Source organism: Nicotiana attenuata, unplaced genomic scaffold (assembly GCF_001879085.1).
Source record: "Nicotiana attenuata strain UT unplaced genomic scaffold, NIATTr2, whole genome shotgun sequence".
Lineage (NCBI taxonomy): Eukaryota > Viridiplantae > Streptophyta > Magnoliopsida > Solanales > Solanaceae > Nicotiana > Nicotiana attenuata.
Window position 1 is genome coordinate 316971 of NW_017670858.1, and position 21379 is coordinate 338349.

Consider the following 21379-nt stretch of genomic DNA (forward strand, 5'->3'; position numbering starts at 1 on the left):
ATTCCTCAAAGGTGGTCATTGAGAACATTTGTTTACGGGTTCCCACAGATGCGCTCCCCAAGGGAACCTCAAAACATTAAAAGACTTATGTGAGCAGGAACCCATATGGGCAACCAATGATTTCTATCCTTGAAGTATGCCACTTTCTTCATGTGTTCAATCAAAATACCAGGTAGAATGATGGGAGTGTAGGCGTCCAGTGCCTCCAAAAGAACCATGTCTGCAATAGAGGCAATAGATCGCCTTTCAGCTCTTGGTAGCAAGTCCTCGTTCACCAACTCAAATAATAGTCGGTATTCTGGAAGCAGTGCCTTCTTGTGCACTTGTTCCCCTTGTTGAACAACTTGAGGCTTGAGGATAATCTTCCTAAACTCTGGGAATAAGTTCCCTCCACAGTTGAGAGCGCTTCCAAGAATGTCCACAAGCACAGCCTCATCCATCACGAAATCTACCCTATTAATCTTCAAATAGATGGTGTCACCTTCCACTATAAACAAATCAGCATAGAAACTGCTAACTTCCTCCTCATAAACTTTTGGACTCTGAATAGTTAAGAGATGAGTCCACTTTTGGAAGTCACAGATTTCTACCAACCGCCTCATTCCAGACCGATCAAGAATGTCACTGCCAAAAACTCTATCCCACAGAACTTTTTGATTTTTCAATTTAGCTTTCCTTTCAAACTCAGACACATCTACTCTTGCCTTCTTTAAGGAACCAAGTTCCTCACTGTTGCTTGGCCTCTTTCGGAGAGGCTTCTTTTTCTCAACAATTTTCTCCTTCTCAACAGACTTCTCCTTCTGAACTCTTTCTTCACCATCAACTTCAACATTCTTTGCAGATAAGACCTTCTTTTGTTTCACAAACACAACCTTCTTAGATGTTTTCCGGACAAGAGAAGCAGGTTCTTGATTCATATCCTCATCCTCAACTTTCACAATAGTTGCTGGAGGCACATCCTCCTCACCAACCAGTCTACTTTTCACAAGTCTTCTCATTTTCCATTTCTCCTTATTCTCCTTTAATGCACTGCCAAGAGCAACCTTTTTCTGTTGCCTAGTGGTGGTTCATTTAGGAACAGACTCTTGTGTGACTATCCCACCACTCCTAGCGGCACTAAACTAGTCTACAGACAAATTGTTGTAGTCCTCCTCACTGTCATCAGCATCTCTTGCTAACACTAACATCATTTCAGGGTACACAACTTCTAAAGGGGCTGCATCAAGGTGAGGGGAAGAGGTAGGGTCAGTACTGCCCAGGGGCTATTTAGTAGAGCATGGAGTTCCATCCCTACTAGGAGCTGAGAACTCCTCTTGGGCAGAGGGACCATGTCCCTCTATAAGCTCCCCTATAGTACTGACCGGTGCCTTTTCACATTGAGGCACCTGGTCACCATTCCCTCGTTCTTTCCCCTGAGTCCCAGTACCTATATCACCAGAGAAAGAATCGCCCACTAAGGTTTCATTATCAACAACAAGCTCTCTTACAAGGGAGGGAGAGTTAGACTCACCCTTATCACCCAATGCAATGCCAGGAGAATCAAGTAGAGGATTACTTGATGTAGACGAAATTTTAAGATCAATCCTCTGAGCAGATGGAGTTTCAGAACAACCAGATGCATGCACACCCTCGTCCAAGCAAGAAGTTACCATTTCAGTCATAAGTCCTTCCTCAACCCGCTGACTAGACACTTCCACTCCCTCATCCCTTTCTACCAATTCTTCAGTGGTTTGGAGAAAGCGAGAAGTGGACGTAGGTCCTTCTAATTCCACTTTCTCAGTGGTAGCAGAGGGCGCAGGGGAGACAACAAACTTTTTGGAATTTTGTCTTTTTCTGGTACGATGGGAACCAGAAGCAGACAGTGTGAGGGAGGAGACTATGGATGGTGGTTGGTTGGAAATTGGGGCTTCACTGAGTGAAGGTTGGGGCTACAATTTGGGTGGCTATGATTCATAAGACGAAGACACGGTAAGGACTTCGGTAATAGCTTTTGGAGACTCAAATTTTGGTGAAGACATGGTCGATTTTAGAGAGTGAAGACACAAGAAGAGAGTTTTCGGAGAGTAAGAGTGTTTGATGTAGACAGTTGTGATAGACTACATTTTTGGGGTATTTAGAGGGAAATGAATGACCGGTTACAAGTAGTTGTGATTAATGAAATGGGTAGACAGGTCGGTTTGTAATGGGTGTGTCATTTGGGTTTAAGAGGTATGAGAAAAGGCGGAGACAATTAATGGTGTGGCATACTAGTAGTTCAAAAAATGCGTATGAGTGTAAGAGGAACTACTAACCTGAGTTATGGGAACCAAGTTCCTTGACTGATTTTGAAAATATGAGCACCATTCTTCCAAAAATTGCAATGTCATTAGTTGCTTGTTTGTCTTGTAGTTGTCGTGCGTGTTTACCTGTAACGGTATAGAATTGAGTTAGAAAGTGCCAGAAAAAACTTTTTTAGCAATTCACCTTACCATCATTTCATATCCAATCATCAAGGGACCAGGTTCTCAGTTTAGCTTGATCAAACCCAACTCCAGTCGATTTCTTTCGAAGTGCTCTCTACTCAGTGCTTTGATGAAGATATCGGCCACATGGTCCTCCGTCTTGCAGAACTTCATATAAATGAGTCCTTTTTCAACATTTTTCCTTAGGAAATGATGTCGCACAGCAATGTGCTTTGTCCTCTTATGCTGAATTGGGTTCTTTGCCATATTAAGGGCACTTGTGTTGTCACACAACATCGACACACAATTAGAGAATACACCAAAATTTTCTAATTGTTGCTTAATCCATAGTATTTGGGCACAACAGGAGGCACTTGCCATATATTCAACTTCTGCAGTAGAGAGAGCCACATAATTTTGTTTCTTTGTACCCCATGAAATCAAGCATGACCCCATAAAATGTGCCATGCCAGATGTACTCTTTCTATTCACTAGATAACCAGCATAATCAGTATCAGCATACCCAATTAAGTAAAAATTATCTCTTGAGGGATAAGAGAGGACCGGGTCCTGCATTTCTTTGATATACCTCAGAATTATTTTGGCAGCTTTCAAATGAGATTATTGAGGACTTGACTGGAATCTAGCACATAACCCAACACTAAACACAATGTCAGGTCTGCTAGCTGTTAGGTACAAGAGAGATCCAATGATAACCCGATACATAGTTTCATTTATAGGGGAACCATGTTCGTCCATGCCTAGATGAGTGGCAACAGCAATGGAATCTTTGAGCTTTCTATCTCAAATCTTTTCAGAAGCTCCTTAATGTACTTCTGTTGACTTATCATAGTTCCTTAGAGGTTTGATTAACTTGTAGCCCTAGGAAGAAGTTCAGTTCCCCCATCATACTCATCTCAAACCTCTTTCCAAGCTTTGAAAACTCCCCACACAGGGAATCATTTGTTGCACCAAAAATGATGTCATCAATATAGACTTGCACAATCAGCTGGTTCCTCCCTCTTATCTTCAGAAAAAAGAGTGTTGGCAATTTTTCCTCTTGTGAAGTCATTCTCAAGAAGAAACCTGCACAATCTTTCATACCATGCACGAGGGTCTTGCTTCAATCTAAATAGAGCCTTGTCAAGCTTGACGACATGTTCATGATGTTCATGGCATTCAAAACCAGGTGGTTGTTTGACAAAAACTTCCTCCTTCAAATATCCATCTAGTAATGCACTCTTAACATCCATTTGGAACAGTTGAATTATATATGAGATGCAAAAGTAATGAGAATTCTGATGGATTTCATTCTTACAACTAGAGAAAAAGTTTCATCATAATCAATTCTTTCTTCTTGATTTTAGCCTTGGACCACCAGCCTGGCTTTATTTCTTGTTGTATTGCCAAACTCATCGAGCTTATTTCTGAACACCCACCTAGTTCCAATAACTGTTCTATTTGAGGGTCGAGGAACCATGTGCCACACATTGTTCCTCTCAAATTGATGTAGCCCCTCTTGCATAGCAGCAATCTAGTCAGCATCTTTTAATGCTTCCTGATATTTTCGGCTCAATTTGAGACAAGAAAGCTGAGAAAGCAAACATGTTTCTTGCCTTGTATCTAGTTTGAATCCCTGAATACAAAGGAGTGACATTTTGGAGAGGGTGTGAGATTTTTTGCTTCCAGTTAGAGACCTGGGTATTAGGATGTGAGGGGCCAGGTTCCGCCATGTGAGACCCATCATTGGCATCGATGGAAGTGTGAATACCATTTCTTTGCTCTTCATCAGGAGTGCCTAATACAATACCAGCAACTCTATTGTCAGCTTCAGCTGCTGTGATTGAGGGACCAGGTTCCTCTAAATCAGCTGGAAGTTCTACTACATCTTCTTCATTGGACTCCTTAACTTGACTCGTTAGAGCTGCCTTCCTGTTTTCCATATCGATAATCTCTCCAGGTGCCTTTGAATAATCTCCATCTTGATCATCCTTATCATGTGAATCTTTCCCACTTGAGTGGTGAGATTCATCAAAGATTACATGTATACTTTCCTCTACACATTGAGTCCTTTTGTTGTAGACCATGTATGCTTTGCTTTGTCAAGTGTAGCCAAGAAAGATTCCTTCATCACTTTTAGCATCAAATTTTCCCAATGCTTCCTTACCATTATTGAGAATAAAATATTTGCATCCAAATATTGTCAGGTAAGTCAGCTTTGTTTTCTTCCATTAAGCAATTCATGCGGGGTCTTGTTAAGGAGGGACCTGATCATCATGTTAATCAGATAACAAGAAGTGTTCACTACTTCAGCCCAAAAACTCTTTAGTACACCATTGTCAATCAGCATTGTCCTTGCCATATCTTCAAGAGTCATATTTTTCCTCTCCATAACACCATTATGTTGGGGTGTTCTAGGAGCAGAAAAGTTATGACTTATACCATTTTCAGCACAGAATTCATCAAATTTGCATTGTCAAACTCGATACCGTGATAAAATCTAATGCTCACAACATTATGATTCATCTTCACTTGAATCTGCTTCACAAAAGCAGCAAAGACTGGAAAGGTTTCATCCTTGGTTCTGAGAAATAAGGTCCATGTGAATCTGGAACAGTCACCAATAATAACGAAGATGTATTTCTTTCCTCCTCTGTTGGGCATTCTCATAGGTCCACACAGATCCATATGAAGAAGATTAGTGGCCTTGAGGTGCTCACTTCCTTCTTTGGCTTGAATGAGGACCTGACTTGCTTCCCTTTCACACATGCATCACACACCTTGTGATCTTTGAACTTTGACTTCGGCAACTCACGAACCAGGTCCTTCTTGATCAGCTTGTTCAACAGAGGTAAAGCTTGCATGTCCCAAATCTTCTGTGCCATAGTTCAGCATCATCATCAATGGCACTCAGGCATGTAAGGTCACCACCATTCAGAGAATCAAAGTCTGCAACATAAATATTTTTAAATCTTTTTGCAATCAGAACCACTTCATCAGTTATAAGATTGATGATCGTGCAAGAATTTGACAAGAACTTCACTTTGTTTCCTTTATCGCATATTTGAGAGACACTCAAGAGGCTATATTTTAAGCCATTCACATAATACATATTTTCAATTGAGTGAGTGAGTGTTTTTCCAATGTTTCCAACTCCCAGAATGTATTCCTTTTTCTCATTTTCAAAGGATACACTCCCAGCTTGCTAGGCCTTGAATGAAATGAAATCATCCATTCTTCCAGTTATGTACTTAGAGCAGCCATTATCCATGTACCCTTTTTGACTGCTTCCTTTCATTACTGCCTGCACAAGAGATTCACATATTAGTCTTAGGAACCCAAACAAGTTTGTGCCCCTTGTAATAAGGGAAAGGGCGAATGAGACTTCTTTTTGTCCATTCAGGCATCACACATTTCAGAGAATCGGGTTCCTTAGCAGTAGATACTTTTCCAACAAAAATTTTATTTTCTGTTGGGACTGAAAATTTGCTTTACAAGAATCTTTAAAATGACTAGTTTTACCACAGTAAGTGCAAAGCCAGTTATTAGGCACAGTAACATACTTGCTATGTTGGTTATAGGTGGCCTTTTCTTTGTGGAACCCGATTCCTTGCCTGTTCCTCCATTACTTTTATACATGGAAGTGATTATACATGTCCATCACAAATAACATCCCAAAGCTCTGAATCTTCTTCCATGATAAAATCATGCATTCTTGTCTTTCACTAGCCATAGTATTGTCCATTGAATCTTGGCGGTCTGTAGGTTGATTGTCCTTTAAAATTTGGTGGAGCAGCTATGTAGATCGTTAGCCTTATAGAAAGAACCTGCTCTGATACCAATTGATGTAAACTAAGGGTCCACCAAACTGTATAGAGAACCAGGTTCTCTATCAGTTCCCACAGAACACAACAGTAAGTAAATAATACAACGATATTGATGTAGAAACCTCCCAGCTCACGGGATTAAAAACCACGACCTATACTCGTAGGATTTTAATTTCACTAACAGCTTGTTTGGATGGTTGTTACCCATTGTATTGTATCGTATTTTTATCCCAAAATAATGTTTTGTTTTGATTGTTTATTAAAAATGGTTGTATTCTATTGTTAAATCCATTATTCCGGAACAACCAAATGCCCCATTTTATGAAACAACCGATTTGGTGTGGTGGGATCATTTCCTATTTTCTTTTCCAATTATGCCCTTACTTATTACTCTATAATTCTATTTTATTAATTTTTTTTTTATTTTAACTCCAAATCTCCAATCTATTGACCTACTTTTTCTTCTTCCATATTTTCTATAATTGGTTTGCCCCGTTCTTTTTAACCAAGTCTCCGTTCAATTGTTTGTCTCTTTCTATCGTTTTAATTTTTTTTTTTTGCTAATATTAGTTAACCTTTTTTTCCCAAGATTTTTGCTATTGTTTCAAACTACGTAATTAATCTTAAATTAGTAGAAAGAAGTTGTCTTAAATTATTCTTATGTGTAATTCTTGATAAATTTTATTTAAAATAATTGGGGTATTTTAGTAAACTTATCAGTTACAGTACAGTGCGATACAGTCAAAACAAACAACAAAATATTATTTAACAACAATAAACAATACAATCTATTCAAACGTTGTATCCATAAAATGATACAATACAATATAATACAGTACAATAAATATATTATAAAACGATGGGTAACAATGATCCAAACATAGTGTAATTGAGTAAACTTTAATTTACAACCTATTGTAATCTAGGAATTAAACTCTTAATCTCTCACCTACTTACAATAACTATATTGTAAGTTTTTTTTTGTTTGTAATAACTCTATTACAAAGCTAACCACTTGACTAATTCTAGTCAAAACAACCGCACATTTTATAGTTTACAAGATGTCCTACGGGATGCTTCTAATCAAGTTGAATAGGAGTGACAAGTGAATAACATGAACAAAGACACAACAATACTAAAGGACACATGATATAATCAATGCTGGATCTGGTCCTTTGTTATGTTGTTGTTTTGTTGTTCAATGCCTTTTGGGAGAGTAAAGACAGCTGCACACTTGAGAGTAAATGATATTTAGGTTTTGCAAGTGTGTTAAATCCCTTGCCTCATGTTGGTAGTATATAAGTGAGGTCATCAAGGATGATGTACGTGAGTGTCTAGTACACAGCATGCTTCAATAATGCTGCTGTACTGTTGCATGTGCAGTGCAGCAGCTTTAACAACTGTTAGAGTTGACTTGTACTGTGACCGGAGGAACTAATCTCTATCTGTTCCCTATGTTGTTCCCTTATCTAATTTCATTGAGACTTGTGCCAGACATTTAATTTGTTGCTCTGAACGCGGAGGAATCTATTATCTCAGATTCCCTATCTGGTTCTCATATGAAGTTTGTTAAATCATCAAAATAAAAGACACATAACTTATCAGATTGATTTTGTAAAGTATGACAAGTTTTTTTTTTTTTTTTGGTAACAATGGAAACAGAAGTTGCATTATTCCCTTTTAGTATCATCTCTCTATTCTTGTTACTCTATTATTCTTTTTATATTATTTTATTTCATAACGAGAGTTGTGGAATTTTTACTTAGCTATACTGCTTTTTAAACTTATTTTCTCTTACTATAAAAGTTTTAGCTTAAATACAAACTGATATAAGATTTACCAATTATATACGAAATAATTACAGCAAAGCAACAAACTAATAAAAAAATTGCCCGAAATCAATATAAAGAGACGAAAATTGAAAACAAAAAACGGAATCCAAATTCCAGTTGTTTTGGGGATGTCTAATTCGTTACGTGAAAGTTTCATCAAAGCTTCAAATTCTATTTTTGTATTGGCCTCGAAATACTTGTGAGAAACCATGGCACTTACTTACTGAAGCTTCAGCAAATTCGGCAGTGCATAAGTACAAATTTTGCTAGTTATCTATTTTTAAATTCTCTAATTAGCCTTTGGTCTAAAGATGTTAGATACAAATAACAATATGCTTATAAAGATGACAATTTCTTCATTAACCGCCATCGAAAAGCTTCAAAGTTTTGATTTTGAAAGTCAAATTTTATAAAATTGTTATTTGTCTGGATTAATAGTCTGTTTAGCCAAGCTTTTAAAATCAGCTTATTTTGAGAGGTGCTTTTCTCAAAAGTAATTTTGAAAAAAGTGCTTTGGATGAGAAACAGTTTGTTTTTGGCTTTAATTTGAAAAGCACTTTTGAGCAGTAATTAGTACTTGGCCAAGCTTTTAAAAACTGATTCTAAGTGTATTTTTCTCAAAAGTACTTCTCAGAAAAGTGTTTTTGGAGAGAAGCTACATTTTTCTGTTTCTCCAAAACTGTTTCTGCTTCTCCTCAAAAGTACTTTTTTTCCTTCTAAAAGATTGGCCAAACATCTCAATTTTTTGCCAAAAGCACTTTTGGCCCAAAAAAAAGCTTGGCCAAACAGGCTATAAGTATTGTTTTAAATGATTGAAAATACCCTGTAAAGTTTATATCTTAATTTTGCGATAATTTGATAAAGATTCGAGGTGATTTTATTATAAATATTTTGTACATAGAATATAGAAATAATATATAAAATATATATAATTCGGATATAGACGGGCTCGAACTAGCGTAGTAAACCAAAAAAACGTGTTGTACTTATTTGAAAAAAGAAATAAGCTCGGACATATTCGCCTGTCTCAGGACTCTGAAACTCAAAATCTCTGGCAACAGCAATAAAGACAATAAATGAATCCCTTTCCTCCACCGCCACCACTGCCACCCCCACCATCCTCCACCTTTCTGCCACCGCTACCGCCACCGTACTTTCAGCAGCCCACTCCCACCACTACTCCTCCGGCATACGATCTTCCCACTGCTCTCTCAACCCTCACTTCTCTCCTCAGTCTCTCATCAACCACTCTCCACTCTCTCTCTTCCCTTCTCCCCACCCCCCTCTCCCCCTCTCAAACACTAATCCCATGCCCTTTCAATCCCAACCATCGTCTCCCCCTTTCTTCCCTCTTCTCTCACTCCCTTCATTGCCCTACACCTATTCCCTCAAATCACATTGAAACCCTAACCCAAAACCTCAAATACCCCCACACCCTTTACTCCTCCTCAAACCCCAACCCCTTTACTTTACCTCTACAAGATTCGCAATCTGACCTTTGCTTCTCTCTCGAGACCTACCTTGATTTCGAAAATGAAAATCCCACCTCCTTCTATTATGATTGTCCTGGTGTTGTTTCTTTCCCCATTAAAGGCGAAAATGCTGCTCCTCCTATGCTCACTTTGCCTGCTGTTTTATCTTCAGAATGTGCTAATTTTGGTAGAAATTTGATGTTGTTTTCGAATGAATTGATCAGGGTTCTTCCTTCGGAGGCATATGCAATTAGGAATGAAACTGATTGTTGGAATGATTTTCCATTTATGTATTCATATCGCGTTCTTCGTGTGATATTGGGATTAGGCATGAAAAGTGTCGAGTGTTTGTCTACATGGTTAGTAGCTAATTCGGGTAGGTGTTATCCTATTGTGCTCGATTTAGCAATGAGGGATCATATGCTTGTTCTGTTTAAGCTTTGTTTGAAGGCTATTGTTAGGGAAGCTATTGATTTAGCTAGTACATTTTACAATGAAGAAGCGGAGGGATCGGATTTCAGTGGGCGGAGTTTTAAGTGTCCGGTGTTAGTTCAGGTTTTGATGTGGTTAGCGACCCAGCTTTCTGTGTTGTATGGGGGCGCGAATGGGAAATTATTTGCTATTAATATGCTGAAGCAATGTATCTGTGCATTTAGTTCTTGTATGTTCAATGAATCTACTGATACGAAAAGAGGGGATGGAAATGTTAAAGAGTCACAGGAAAGTGATGAGCCACTTAAAATTAGGATAGAGAAGGCGGGGACGGATATATCGGATGAAGCACTCTCTAAAAGCCCGATTTTTGTTTCCCAAGTTGCAGCAGCTGTTGCAGCGTTGCATGAACGATCTAAGCTTGAAGAAAAGCTCAAAGCACTGAGGAATTTACCAGCACTTCCAGCTTACCAACGGTACATTAACTTTACTCTTCTTAGTATGGTAGTTTGAAGATGTCCATTTGTGTAGATGTGCATCACAACATTCGTCTAATTGTTGAATGGTATTGGACATTTGTTTTCTGTTAGGCAAGTCCATGCTTTCTGTTTAGAAGAATTGTTTATGCATAGATGTCAAAAGTTGGGTGTTAACTTGGTTCAAATTGGAAGTTGTAATTCATGAACGATGTTGCCACTAAGCCCAGAGTTTGGGCCTGAATTATAACAGCCGTCCATCTAGATGCATATGGCTGTATAGTAAAGATAAATGGAGGAAAAGCCTATCTTGACCTATGCAGAAAGTTGTATCTGGCTCGCAAATGATTCACATGCAGATGAAAAGAATTTTTTTTGCCAGGCCTTTGGTTTGCGGGAAAATGCTTAAAATAGTGATATGCAAAGATAAAGCGTCTACAATATGTTCAAATGTGTCAAGTTAGGAGTCCTTTATTGCTGTTTTCTGTAATCTCACTTTTCTCTTCAAGCATGAAAAGTTATACTTCATGTATCAGTCCTAGAGTATAGAGTTAAGCAGATTTCTTTGCAGATCGATGGAGCACTCTTACATTTCAAATAAAGCAGATGAGGAACGGCAAAAACGCCCTAATTACAGAGCTCTGCTCGAACATGATGGATTTCTGTGGCAGCATTCGCGAAATAATCAGGTCTGTTTGCTTGTCAAAATAATACTTTGAGTCATTACAGATCTTGAAGCTGTAACTATATGTAACCCCTATAGAGATAACAACCAGTGTAGAATCAATGTTTTAAGATACTAGTTTTTTAAAGTACCATCTGCTTTTGGGAGGTAAAACATAAATGAGCATTTTTTGCATATATTTCTGTTTTCTTGCCCTTCAATTCTTCTTGGGAAGATCCCACCTAATAGAGTACAACAAATGGAAAAAATCTTGATGCTTTCTGTTCTTCTCTTTCCTCATTGTCTCTTCTTGCACTGGCTTGAGACATGCTGCCAAAGAGACTGTTATTTTTGAAAGTTCAGTGCGTTTATTAAAAAAATACAAAACTGGAATGCAGTTCAACCTGTTTAGGCCTGGCTAGAAGTTGTGAATTCATTGTGATAAACACTCAGGTGATAAAACCCGCTGTCTTGAGTCCTTAAACTTCAGTGACTTATACTTTGTGATGGGAAATTCACTTGAGACTGGTGAGTTAAAATGTTTTTATATGTAATTCAACCTTGCTTCAGTATTTTAGTCCTTTCAATTAGACGATTACTGTTTTCTTAATCTTTTGCATGACTTTTTCAGGACACAAATAGAACAAAGTCGAGAGAGGAATTATTAGCTGAGGAAAGGGATTATAAACGTAGAAGAATGTCATATCGTGGAAAAAAGTTGAAGCGGTCAACAACACAGGTACACTTTGCTTCTTCAGATTTGACCATATGTTTTTCTCTATCTTCATAAAAATCCATAAGTTTTTCTCTGTTTATAGTCATGTATATATCCATTGACCTGAGTCTTAGTTTCTTCCTTTAAAGCCATATCGCTAAGAAGAATTCTCTGGATGACTTATTTCTGTTCCTTCTCATTTTTACATCTTTATTGCTGTCCTCTCTTACCTTTAGGTTATGAGGGACATAATTGAGGAATACATGGAGGAAATCAGGCAAGCAGGTGCCATCAATTGCCCAGCAAAAGGAGCTGAAGAGGCCAAACTTCCACTTTCCTCAACTTACAAAACGGATAATTCTTATGTGGATAAAGCTGAGTTTGGAAAGAGGCAGCTGGATTCATCTCCTTTAAGCAAAGGAAGGGAAGGTGGTTATGGGAAAGAGTTTCATACTGATGGAGAAGTCCATTCAGCAGACTTCAAAGGTGATTATTCTGCAAATATGGAAAAAGCATCTCGGTGGCATCACCAACATGTAGTGGCAGAGAGAAGTAATGGGAGGTCCAGACAGGACCCAAAAAGTTACTCTAGAAGCCCAAATCTGCAAGAGGCTAGTGCCTACTCACATGAATCGACAATCACCCAAGAGAAGAGAGACTATTCGAAAGAATCTAGAGAGAATTTTCCCAGAAGCTCCAGCAGAAGCTACCACAAATCACATGAGAAAAGTAGTTCACGTAGGGAAAGAAGTGATCGTAATTCTGACATCAAGAAACGGAAGGCAAGGGATGCTTCTGATGATTTTGATGACCGATATGATCCATCAAAATCTTAGAAGAACTATGAGAAAATGTCTGACTGTTGCAGCTAGTTCTAGCAGTCAGGCTAATCTGGAGATGTGTTGACATTGGGACGGTATCACCTTCAGAATTTCCTGCGACTGGTTCTTTTTGTGTCTACTGGTCAAATCGACTAGGTAAGCGACTGATTTTGTCTAACCTGGATGCTTAATTTATTTTGCTTTTTCAGGTGAGACTGAATCTTTTTCCTGGTTGTTTTTTCCATAAAACCTTGCAGTAGGAAGTCATGCAGGTGTCTGCAGTCTATCCTCTTCTGTATCCTTCCATATATCCTTTATATTAATCTTTTCGACATTGTCTTCTTAGCTTTACTATTCTTCTTCCTTCTTCCCCCATCCAAAGAATGAATTCCCTCTAGGACATTCAAGGGGGCGTAGTATTATGGCTAGAACACCAGTAGTAACGTTCTTCCTGTGCACATCATATAGCAAGTTAGTTTTATATTTTTCCTCATGTTGGCTATAACTTGACCTAAATTGTAAATATTTGTTGCGGAGTTCCGAGCACACATTGTGCATAGGTCTAATGCTAAATCTTTATATTTGCTTGCTTGTGCTTCAGTGCACAAGCGTTAACACAATTGATTAAGGAAATATTTGCTTGGTTCACAACTGGGTGAAGTATCTGGTTCTTGGGGGCCTCAAAACATAGCTTCAAGCATGTTGAAGATTCAGTTATGAGATTTGCTTGTATAATGTTCATTACTATATAGGAATATTGCATAGTACTATGGTAGCAAAATTTTCTCACTTTTCATATGGGTAAGCATCATGAATACTAGTCATATTACGGCGGACATACCGGGTAGACTATGCTTGATGCAGCTTCAGGTGTAGACCTTTCTTGTTGCAATCTTATTGTTTTTGTACTTGCAGTGGCAGACTTGGAAAGTGGGGCAGTCACATCCAATCTAAATGTTTTTGTACTAAAAATGGCAGAACCCACATCAAAAGATGGATTCTTGTAGACAGTCAATAGTAACACACAGCTAAATCCTTCAGCACTTTAAGCATCTGTTAATCAGTTGTAGTGTTTTGACAGTTCTTATAGGATTCATAAGTTAAGCAACTATAATACATTTTAGATGCCTCGAGGTCCCTGAATTCTGTGAGTTAGGAGAAACTTGGTTTTTGCTAGTAGGAATGCATTGATTAAAAAAGCATTTCAAGAATGATATCACGATGCTGATGCATGTTCTAGGGCTTTATATTTTCTCGCATTGTTTAATTGTAAATCAATGTACTTGTCCCGAAAAAAAAAATGTGTGTCAATTACAAGTATAAACACAATTTGATTTAAGTTTGTCTTGGTTCACATGCTTGGTTTACATCTGGTTAAAGTATCAGGTTTTTGGGGCCTCTGTTAACAGGCTTATGTATGTTGAAGATGACATCCGATATTATACAGGAATAATACACAAGTATCATGGTTGCTGTTTTTCCGCTAATGCATATGGGCAAGTATCATGTACCTTAGATATATTGCAGAAGGTTCTAGGTAGAAAATATTCCCCGATGCTGCTTCAGGTGTAGATTTTTCATGTTGCAATCTAATTGTTTTTGTACTTTAAATTGCAGACTTAGGAAGTGGCAGAAACAACGAAAGATGGATTAAACCTGAAAAAGTCATTAATACTAAGGCCCAACTGAAGCCTTGAGAGCTTGAAGTATTTCCTAATTAGTTTACACAGGTTTTAGAGGATACCTTAATTATGCAACTATTCCTAGTATACAATTTAAATGCCTAGCAAATATGTTCATTGTTGTGTTCGTCTGCCTAGCAATTCCATCAACTAATTTTGATATGTATCTTCGAAGTTTGTATCTGTTACTTTATATGGGCTGTGCTTTATATATCACATTCATATGCAGTCCCGATTATGTTTGTTTTTATTATAAATTCCTAAATTCCTTCTTGTATTGGCATGCATCGTTTGGAAATGCCTAAAGTTTTATTTGATAATGCTTTTCTCTAGGTATGTTTCTTGTGTTTATTGAGAACAACAGGCTCTATCCCAGTGTTACACTCTCAGTCGTATTGGATGGTATGTAAATTTTATTTGTAAATATAAGAACGGTTACATCTTATCGGTTTAGCCTGACTTGCTAGAACATCGGAAACATTAATTAAAGAGACTTTTTCCTTCCTATACCATATATGAAACCTTATTACCAAAAATGTGCATTCTTTTATATTTACCCGCCATGTTCACAGTTATTTTACAAAATATATACCATTCATTAAATACCAATTATTAGGAGCTGATTTCTTCCTAATTAGGCGTGCTACAAATTTGGAACTAAATATTCTTTCAGATATTCCTATTTAGGCGCGCTACAATTATGGAAGTAAGTATTCTTCCAGATATTTTTCACCATTGGCAGCCATTAAAAAACTTGAGAGCTTTGAATTCAAATTTGGGTTTTCAAAAATCATTATTTGTTTGGATTGGGTGTTGTTGAAAATAATCGGGAATATGGTTTGGAGTTTATATCTCAATTTTGAGGGGTTTTGGTGAAGATTAGATTTGGTTTTGACTGAATTCCAGATTGAAACTCGAAGAAGAAGAAGAAGAAGAAGAAGACATTGCAGAAATTGTAGATAAATTGTAGATTATTTGTATTCTGATTGTAGATGTTTTATTTTCTGTTTTCACAAATAAAAAACGGCTAAAACTTCTACAAATCTTCTGAAAAAACGCAATTATGTCAAAAATCACAATTATGCTACAATTGAATGGGAATTAGGATACAAAAATTCAACGTACCCAGTTTGTAGATATTTTGTAGATAAATTGTAGATTATTTGTATTCTAATTGTAGATGCTTTGTTTTCTGTTTTTACAAATCAAAAACGACTAAAACTTCTACAAATCTTTTACAAAAATCGCAATTATGTCGAAAATCCTAATTAAACTACAATCGAATAAGAATTGGGATATTAAAATTCAATATACCCAGTTTGTAGATATTTTATAGATGAATTGTAGATTATTTGTATTCTGATTGTAGATGCATTGTTTTTTGTTTTCACAAATCAAAAACGACTAAAACTTCTACAAATCATTGTATTTTGTCATGATCTTCAATGAACAGATCATGACAAAAAAATTGGTGTCCGCTATATATGAATCATCACTGTTGCTGTCGCTTAATTTACGCTTCGGTCTAGTGAGCACATCCTAATTTACGCTCTGGTCTAGTGAGCACATCCCAACCTATGTAAACCAGGGTGAAAACAGATCTAAAATCCATGGTTTTGAGGTGATTGTCACATTGAGCAAAGATGTGCATATATAGTGCTTTTTGTGCAGTTCAATCAATATGTAATCTGCACTGATTACGTCCTTTTATTATGAATGTTCCAAATTTGGATCAATTACATTACCTGTTAAACTTGTTATAGTGTAAACACTCCAAATTTTCTTCTTTATATGTATGTCTAATCGTGATTTGGTCATCTATTTCTTATATGGCAGTAAATCAAAGTTTCTGTTAAATATCCCTATAATTAGCCTATTTATATTTATGAGCCTATTTAAAAATAACTACCTAAATATATGGTATAGAATTGGTAATTTGGTATACTAAATATAATTATATCAAACCTTAAACATTGAGGGTAATAAGGTTTCCTATATGGTATAGGAATGTAAAAATTCCTTAATTAAATAGCCTACTAGAACTACGTAGGATGGCAAACGAAGAATAACCACCAATATTAGCTTGGAGGAGATAAGTAAAAATCGGTACTCCTCTTGATAACTAGAGATGTAGAAGATGTGCATAGTTAGTGGGCGTTTGGACATAAGAATTGTAAAATTTCAAAATATGGTGAATTTCTTTTTTCAAGTGAAAATGATATTTAAAATTTAGAGTTGTGTTTAGACATGAATATAATTTTGTTTTTGAAGTTTTGTGAGTGAAAATTTTGAAAAACAGTTTTTTGAGGTTTTTTAAATTTTCGAAAATTTTCAAAATGCATCTTCAAGTGAAAATTGAATATTGTATGAACAAACGCTGATTTCTAAAAAAATTAAAAATTTTTGGAAAAAAGGGGAAAAATTTCTTATGTCCAAATGGGCTCTTAGTAGATCGGTAATCAATCATTTGTTATGGTTAGGGATTTACATAGGTCGGGTTGGTTCGGGCTGTGTAATAACCAAACCAAACCAATTGTGTCGGGTTATTAAATCTAAAGATCAAACCAAACCAATAAATTCGGGTTTTTCAATCTCGGTTTTTCTCGGATTTTCGGGTTATTCGAATTTTTTCGGGTTTTTTTCCGGTAAAATCTTTGTAGCACAAAACATATAACTTGTGCTCAAAATATTTCTTTAATCCTAGTAAGATACAACTATATAAGGTATTTTTCAAAAAAATAATACCAAATATGAGATGTGTCATGGCATTATACTAAAAATATTTAACAATAAAGATAGTAAAATTTTGTAATATAAATATTGCTAATTAAAAAGACATAATAAAAATAAACATAATCTAAAAGTACTAAGTCATGCTAAAATAAGTAGACTAATAAGGGAGTATTAATTACTACATGACTAAAAGCTAAAGAAAAAATAAAAATAGGTTATGCATGTTTATCTAAATTATTACAAAACAAAAAAATAGATATTCAATAAATTGCCGTTCGTAGTATTGAATTGAATGTCTTTTGTTAGCATTAGTATTTATTTGATTTTGGTTTGGGCTTTGTTAGCATTATTTAAGTTACTAATATTAATGGCTATAAAACTTATTGGAACAATCAAAAGTTCTAAGTCCAACCTTGAGATAATACCTTAAAAGATAAAATTATGAAAAAGTTTAAGAAATATTTATAAATTACATCACAATAAGTATATTTATATATTAAATATATCTAATATTTCTCTATATATAATGTCGGGTTAGTTTGGTTTCGGTTTGACTTTCTTTAGTTAAAACCAAACCAAACCAATTATAGTCGGGTTTTTTTTCCAACACCAAACCAAACCAAACCAAATCATAGTCGAATTTTTTTTCTCGTTTTGACTCAGATTATTGGGTTGGTGCGGTTTGTCGGTTTCCTTTGTACACCCCTAGTTATGGTTACTCTGAACTTTTCTTCTAATTAATTACTCATAACTATTAAAGTGTGAGCATCTCATCTAAAAGTTTAATCTGTTAGAGAATATTATATTTTTATATCTAATTATGTTAGTCTCAGGGTACGCACATTGTGCATGTATGTAATTCAATGAATACATAATTTATTTTAAAATTAATATATATAGTATATTAAATAATAGGAGTATGTTTTAATTGTAAAATAAAATTTTAAAAAATATAAGTTTTTAAAAATGATAAATGTTGATCATAATTACCAAACTCAATAAAAGAAGAAACCTTTGTTGGACTTTAAAGTCATTGGGCTTCAAAGACTTTAAGCATTGGGCTTTAAAGTCTAAGAGTGTGAATTGGAAATGGTGGGAAATAAAATAGAGGGAAATGAAAATTTGAATAAAGTGAGCTTTTGACTTGCACTTTGTCCCTCATTGGTGAGGGACAACTACATTTGTGTGCTTATATATAGAATCACTTCTTAAAGCTCTTAAAAGGAGTTGAAGAGAATGAACCCTCGCGCCGTCGTCGTCGCTCGCTCGGCTCGGCTTCGGCTTCGGATCGATCGATAAGATTATTTTTGGACAAAATTTATTTAATTAATTATTTAATAATTAATTAAATGCCAGATCACTGCTGAAGATTCAGAAGGATAGTCTGGCCGCGGTCCTGACGTAACCGCGGTAGGACCGCGGCAGGGCGCGCAAACTTCTGAACATACACCTTTTCCAGAACAAACATCACACCTCTTCCAATAATTGCCTATAAATTTTGAGGCATGGCTTCGTTTTTAACACACCAAAAATATTACAGAACTTCCTTCTTTCTGAAAATACTGCATTCTAATTCTCAGTCTCTCTCTCTCAAATTCGTAAGTGTGATTTTGCTCCGTTCTTTGAGTTTGTTGGTATCCTGCAGTTTGTATTGCCACTGTTGCATGAAGGTTTATTCCGTTTCATCCTGGGAGGATTTAATCCATTACCTTGGCAACTTGTGAGGGGGTTAAAATTCCTTAAGGGCACACAAGCAAATTGTGGACTCGGAATATTTCTTATTCTTTACTGTTTTCCAGTTTCTTTTATTCTTCTAACAGTTTTTTGATTTCGTGTTTTAACACAGTAGCGGACAACAAGCTTAAGGAATTTTATCTAAAGTTTCTGTGTTGAAATATATATTATAAACTGTTATCTATAATTTGTATACTGGTTTGGAGACAAAAGCCTTCGTGCTTTCTACTCCAATAATTGTTCTGTCCGGTTTAAAGTATATCAAAACTTTACCGAAATAATAAACGTACGGGTTTGAAGTATATAAAAACTTCACCATTGTTACGTGTTGTATGTTTGGTTTGGCATTCAGTTTGAAGATATCAAAACTTCACTGATTTAACAAAGTTCTGTTTTGTTTCCAACTCTACAGAAAAATGACGAATGAAAACCAAACTAATGGAAATGTTGCGGGAACGGGTGCTACTGTTACGAATGTTGCTGCCTCGTCAAGCCGTTCAACTCCTGCTCATGCTATGGCACCAGCAGAAAAACCCGTAAAGTTTTCTGGTATCGACTTCAAACGCTGGCAAATGAAGATGCTCTTCTATCTTACTACGTTGAGTTTGCAGCGATTCATCAAGGAGGATCCTCCGGTCCTGGCTGAAGACACTCCGGATGATAAACGATTTGTTGTAACTGAAGCATGGAAACATTCTGATTTCTTGTGCAAAAACTACATTTTGAGTTATTTGCAAGATAGCTTGTACGATGTCTATAGTGTCATGGAAACTTCAAAAGCGTTATGGAATGCGCTTGAGAAGAAGTACAAGACCGAGGATGCCGGACTTAAGAAGTTCGTGGCAGCAAGGTTTTTGGATTTCAAGATGATTGACACTAGGTCGGTCATAACTCAAGTCCAAGAATTACAAGTTATTGTGCATGACCTCCTTGCTGAAGGTATGACCCGAATCAATAAATTTATTAATAAGATTTATCTTTTTGTTAATTATGAATTTATTGCTGAAGGTATGGTCATTAATGAGGCCTTTCAAGTCGCCGCTTTCATTGAGAAATTACCTCCGTTGTGGAAAGACTTTAAGAACTATCTAAAACACAAACGGAAGGAGATGACACTTGAAGACTTGATTGTGCGTTTGAGGATAGAAGAAGACAACAAAAATGCTGAAAAGAAGTCACGTGGAAGCTCGACAATAATAAGGGCTAACATTGTTGAGGAGGCGCCACAAAATAAGAAGAGAAAGAAGAGGGCCTTTTTAAGCTAAATGTAATAGCAGTTCCTATCAATAAAGTTAATGCTTCTTCTTACTTACTTGAGTCAAACACTTTATGGCATTCACGCCTAGGTCACGTCAACTTCAAAACATTGCGAAAAATGATAAATTTAGAAGTATTGCCAATATTTGATTGCATTAATTCCAAATGTCAAATATGTGTCGAATCAAAGTATGCTAAGCATCCTTATAAGTCCGTTGAAAGGAATTCAAGTCCTTTAGACTTAATTCACACAGATATTTGCGACATGAAGTCAACACCATCTCGCGGTGGGAAAAAGTATTTTATTACTTTTATTGACGATAGCACGAGATATTGCTATGTTTATTTACTTAATAGTAAAGATGAGGCAATTGATGCTTTCAAGCAATACAAGAGTGAAGTTGAAACACAACTAAACAAAAAGATCAAAATGATAAGAAGTGATAGGGGTGGCGAATATGAATCTCCTTTTGAAGAAATATGTTTGGAAAATGGCATTATTCACCAAACAACTGCCCCTTACTCTCCACAATCTAATGGAATTGCGGAGAGAAAGAATCGAACGTTGAAAGAGATGATGAATGCATTGTTGATAAGTTCTGGTTTATCACAGAACTTGTGGGGGGAAGCTATACTTACAGCTAACCGAATAATCAACCGTGTACCTCATAGTAAAACACAGTCCATTCCCTATGAAAAATGGAAAGGAAGGAATCCCAGCTTGAAATACTTCAAAGTGTGGGGGTGTTTAGCTAAGGTACAAGTTCCTAAACCTAAAAGGGTTAAGATAGGTCCAAAAACTATTGATTGTGTATTTATTGGATATGTAACCAATAGCAAGGCATATCGTTTTCTGGTTCATATGTCAGGAAATCCCGAGATTCACGTTAATACGATAATAGAATCAGATAATGCTGAATTCTTTGAAACTATTTATCCGTATAAAAAGGAAAGTGAAGTGACCTACCAAAAGTCAAAACGACCTTGGGAGGAAATAACAGATGGAATTCCTAATGAGGAAAATCCGAGAAGAAGCAAACGTCAACGGACATCTACTTTATTCGGTCCAGATTTTCTGACTTTCCTGCTAGAAAATGATCCTCGTACCTTCAAGGAAGCAATGTCTTCCTCAGAAGCACAATATTGAAAAGAAGCTGTCAATAGTGAAATAGAATCCATATTGAGCAACCATACATGGAAATTGGTTGATCTTCTCCAGGTAACAAAACATGGGTTCTAAATGGATTTTCAAGAAGAAAATGAAAGACGTGGTACTATTGACAAATCAAAGGC

General features: G+C 36.3%; 1 protein-coding gene across 3 annotated transcripts; it reads left to right on the forward strand.

The window, feature by feature from the left end:
- The first annotated feature begins 9101 nt into the window (after nt 1–9101).
- Nucleotides 9102–14612, forward strand: LOC109243961 (U11/U12 small nuclear ribonucleoprotein 48 kDa protein). 3 transcript variants are annotated; one of them, XM_019410979.1, is made up of 6 exons: nt 9102–10480; nt 11052–11169; nt 11776–11883; nt 12096–12836; nt 12938–14217; nt 14298–14612. In XM_019410979.1, exons 1-4 carry the CDS (start codon nt 9177–9179, stop codon nt 12693–12695), a joined length of 2130 nt encoding a protein of 709 aa, XP_019266524.1. In that variant the 5' UTR covers nt 9102–9176; the 3' UTR covers nt 12696–12836; nt 12938–14217; nt 14298–14612. The 3 variants fall into 3 exon arrangements, with proteins under 3 accessions (XP_019266524.1, XP_019266525.1, XP_019266526.1); XM_019410980.1 differs by having other exon boundaries at nt 14128–14217; XM_019410981.1 differs by lacking the exon at nt 12938–14217.
- The last annotated feature ends 6767 nt before the right edge of the window (nt 14613–21379 follow it).